This window comes from Venturia canescens, chromosome 10, assembly GCF_019457755.1.
Source record: "Venturia canescens isolate UGA chromosome 10, ASM1945775v1, whole genome shotgun sequence".
In the NCBI taxonomy this organism is placed as follows: domain Eukaryota; kingdom Metazoa; phylum Arthropoda; class Insecta; order Hymenoptera; family Ichneumonidae; genus Venturia; species Venturia canescens.
In genome coordinates this window covers 16,181,163-16,184,289 of record NC_057430.1, presented here as the reverse complement: position 1 = coordinate 16,184,289, position 3,127 = coordinate 16,181,163, and the positions used below count along the sequence as shown (strand labels likewise).

Sequence of the window (3,127 nt, the reverse complement as noted above, 5' to 3'; positions counted from 1 at the left end):
CAGCTCGGACTGCTTCCGGTTTCTCTCTTATTCTTCTTCGTGGCAAAACGCAATCTGCGGAGCATCTCGGGAAAGAAGTGCCAGGGAGAAGAGCTGAAGTCGTGGGCGAAGTTCGCGAGCATTTTTAGCGACCGTTTTGGGGAATCTTGTGCTTGTCGAATGTTTCGGAGGGGAAAGTGAGGAGGAAAATAAATTCACGTCGACAGCCAGAAAGGAGTGACATTTTTTGACCAATTTTTGAGAACATGATTCTTAAGGCGGGAGGAGCGAATCCGGATTCGCGAAATCTCCGGTTATTGCGAAATAACAAAACGCACCGTCTTCGAGGTTCGGTTGGACTTCCAGAAAGGCATTGGCCTCTTCGCTGAAGGGTGACGTCAGCGGGTGCTTCTTCGCCGCGGCTCTGCACGGGGAAGAATTTTTCTGGGATTATTTCGATTGGATTCGATGGTTTTGGGAGCTTTCAAGTTTATTTAAATCGAAGGAACGAAAAAATCGATTGTGCGAACCAAATTGATTGTGCTTTTTTTGGGTGTCAACGAAATCGAGTGGTTTTTTAAAGTTTCTCACTTGGCGGCTTCACAGAGAGAAGGCAAGCTCATTTTCGGCGGGAAATCTTGGAACGGCCCGGCCACTCTCAAGTCTCGAACGTATCCGTAGAGCGAATACGCGTAATCGTTTCGGAGCGCCCTCATTTTGTCGCATCCCATGCATCCCAGTCGGCAGAGAGTTTGCATCCAAGCGGCAACTTTCGTTTTGTAATCGCGACAAGGCATCAAAGCCGCGTACGGTCTCATTTGGTAGAGCAGAAACAAAAACTCCTGCTCACAAAAAATATCATTTTAGTCTCAAAACTTCAATGACTTCGGGCCCGATAAACACGTTTGCAACTTTACGCTGTCGAGCTGCTGACCCATGTCCACCGATGCCTGCTTGCACATCTCGTCACCGCAGTGAAAACTGCAGGGAATCTACAATTTTTTCGTCGATTGCTAAATTATTTTCTTGTTTTTTCAATCATTTTTAAATGGAGTCACAACAATCCAAGGAACAATTGATATTAATACCATGAAAATGGAATAATTAAAAATTTATAAAATTATGAATAGCATTCAATCATTTCATTTATATTTTTTAAAATTGAAATAGAAGTATTTTACAATATTTTAATTATTTGAAACATTAATTTATTCATGATCATTTATTGTTTAGTCAAAAAACCAAAGAGCTTTTCGATGTGTAAAGCAGTGGCTATCGCCTGGACTAAAATCATACAGAAACATTAAAAATCGAAGGATTTTCGTGCTTTGAAACATTTTTGAAAATTGAAACGTTGTGTTCCGAAGCGCGAAAATCCTTCAATATTCAATATTTCTGTATGACTTTAGTCCAGGCGATGCCCACTGCTTTACACACCAAAACGCTCTCTGATTTTTTCATCTCAACCAAACCAATCCCCCGGAGCGATGAAGACGATGGAAAAAAATATGGGTTCCTGTGGACTAGTTTTACACCGAATCTACCCGAGACATCGGAGTTAAAAAATTCTATCATAGAGTTGAAATGCCAACAAATAAACCCTCCAAATTTCAAAAACCCATGTTTTTTTCCTCGCCACAAAAAAATCGCGAAAAAACCCCATAAAATCCGGCTGCCACGCGGAGTAACCCCCTTAATAGTTTTTTCGCGATGAACTAAATTCGCATACACGATTTAGTTTTTTAAGTGAATTCGAGGCGACGATTGAGTATGAATCATTGAATTAACCTCTTTACAATTATCCGGTAAAGTCGAAACGAAATCGGCCCACGTGGTGTCGTTTTCCCACTCTGCGACGGGTGCCGGAAGTATCTGCATTTTGGTGATATCCCTGAGGGCGCAAACAGGTGGATCCTCGGCGAAAATTCCGATGAGTTCGTCGTTGATCATACTGACGGTGAGGGCGGCCAAGTAGCGGTTACGTTTGTCCCGGAGAACTTCGACGTGATATTCGGCCCCGAAAAGTTTGTTAATCCAGAGAACTGCTCGAGCTCGTTCGGACGGATCGGTGATGGCGAGCGCGAGATTTCGGATGGCGCCTCTGAAGCCACCGAAATTCAATGTCCGTCGGCCGAAAATAGTTCCAAGTTTTTAATCGTGTGACATAACCTACCCGTAATACTGAAACTCGACAGTCAGAGCGTCCGGCGTCGCTTTATTGGCCGTCGTCTCGATCCGCGATCGCGTCCTCGAGCCCAAACTCCCCGGGGGATCTTCGCCCTGTTCTTTGCTCACGGACATTTCGAGAGCCCGACGTCAGTGTCGAAAAAGTGAGAGAACATTTTGTCGACACGTCTGAACACAGCGTCAGGAGATATTTGGAAGCAACGAGTCGACGACAATTCGCGTCTTTGTTCGTGGAAATTTGGACTAATTTACCGAGGAATAAAAACGACGAAATTCCAAGTGAATCCGAAGAAATTCCCAACCATTTTTCGTCTCTACGTACAATCATTTTTATTCGCTCATCGCAGTTATGGGGAGTACGAAAGCTGCGTTACGTCGTCGACACTTTGTCGCCGAATTCTATACACCGACGACGCCGTTAAACTCGCCCTCAACATTTTCAAACGATAAAATTTGAAATACGAGTTTCTCATGCGAGACGAGTGAACTGGGTGGGAAACACGAGAGAGAGAGAGAATGAGAGCGCGCGCGCGAGGGGGGACGAGAGGGTTAGACCGTCTTGGAAAGCAGAGCACGAAAGTGCATTGGAGGATGTTTGGATCATAACGTCCATTCAGACCAGTGCTTCGGCGAGCTGGCTCGCGACAACTTTCAAAAATAGAGACCTTTCCGAGCCAGTACATCGAAGGAAAAAAAGGTGAAGTAAAATCGTATCTCGAATGAAAAAAAAGCTCGTTGCCATTCGTCACTGGTTGGTGACGAAAATTTTGCTGAGCAAAACCCCCGAGCTCGTTGCCCATTTTTCCGATAAATTCGAGCCTTTAAAAGAGGAAGATCGTGGAAGAAAGTCCATCGGAGTCGATAATTCGTGCATCGCAATTATTTTCAGCTCACACTCCCAGCGCTGTATTCGTTGGCAATGGATGCTCGTTCGTTTAATTCGCTTCGCAGTTTTAGCGTG

The 3,127-nt window shown here is 44.6% G+C and overlaps 1 protein-coding gene across 1 annotated transcript; it reads right to left on the bottom strand.

Moving 5' to 3' along the window:
- Positions 1 to 252: 252 nt before the first annotated feature.
- LOC122416805 (uncharacterized) lies at positions 253 to 2,280 on the bottom strand. Its single transcript, XM_043429849.1, has 5 exons — positions 2,162 to 2,280; positions 1,742 to 2,116; positions 897 to 960; positions 571 to 821; positions 253 to 403 (listed from the first exon to the last, which is right to left on the bottom strand). The coding sequence occupies exons 1-5, from the start codon at positions 2,278 to 2,280 to the stop codon at positions 253 to 255; spliced, it is 960 nt and encodes a 319-aa protein (XP_043285784.1).
- Between the last annotated feature and the right edge of the window lie 847 nt (positions 2,281 to 3,127).

Coding starts and splice junctions, on each gene's coding strand:
- LOC122416805 (XM_043429849.1), bottom strand. CDS start 2,280: ATGTCCGTGAGCAAAGAACAGGGCGAAGATCCCCCGGGGAGTTTGGGC. Junction 2,117..2,161: donor GCTCTGACTGTCGAGTTTCA/GTATTACGGGTA, acceptor ACTTGGAACTAT/TTTCGGCCGACGGACATTGA. Junction 961..1,741: donor TCAATGATTCATACTCAATC/GTCGCCTCGAAT, acceptor GATTCCCTGCAG/TTTTCACTGCGGTGACGAGA.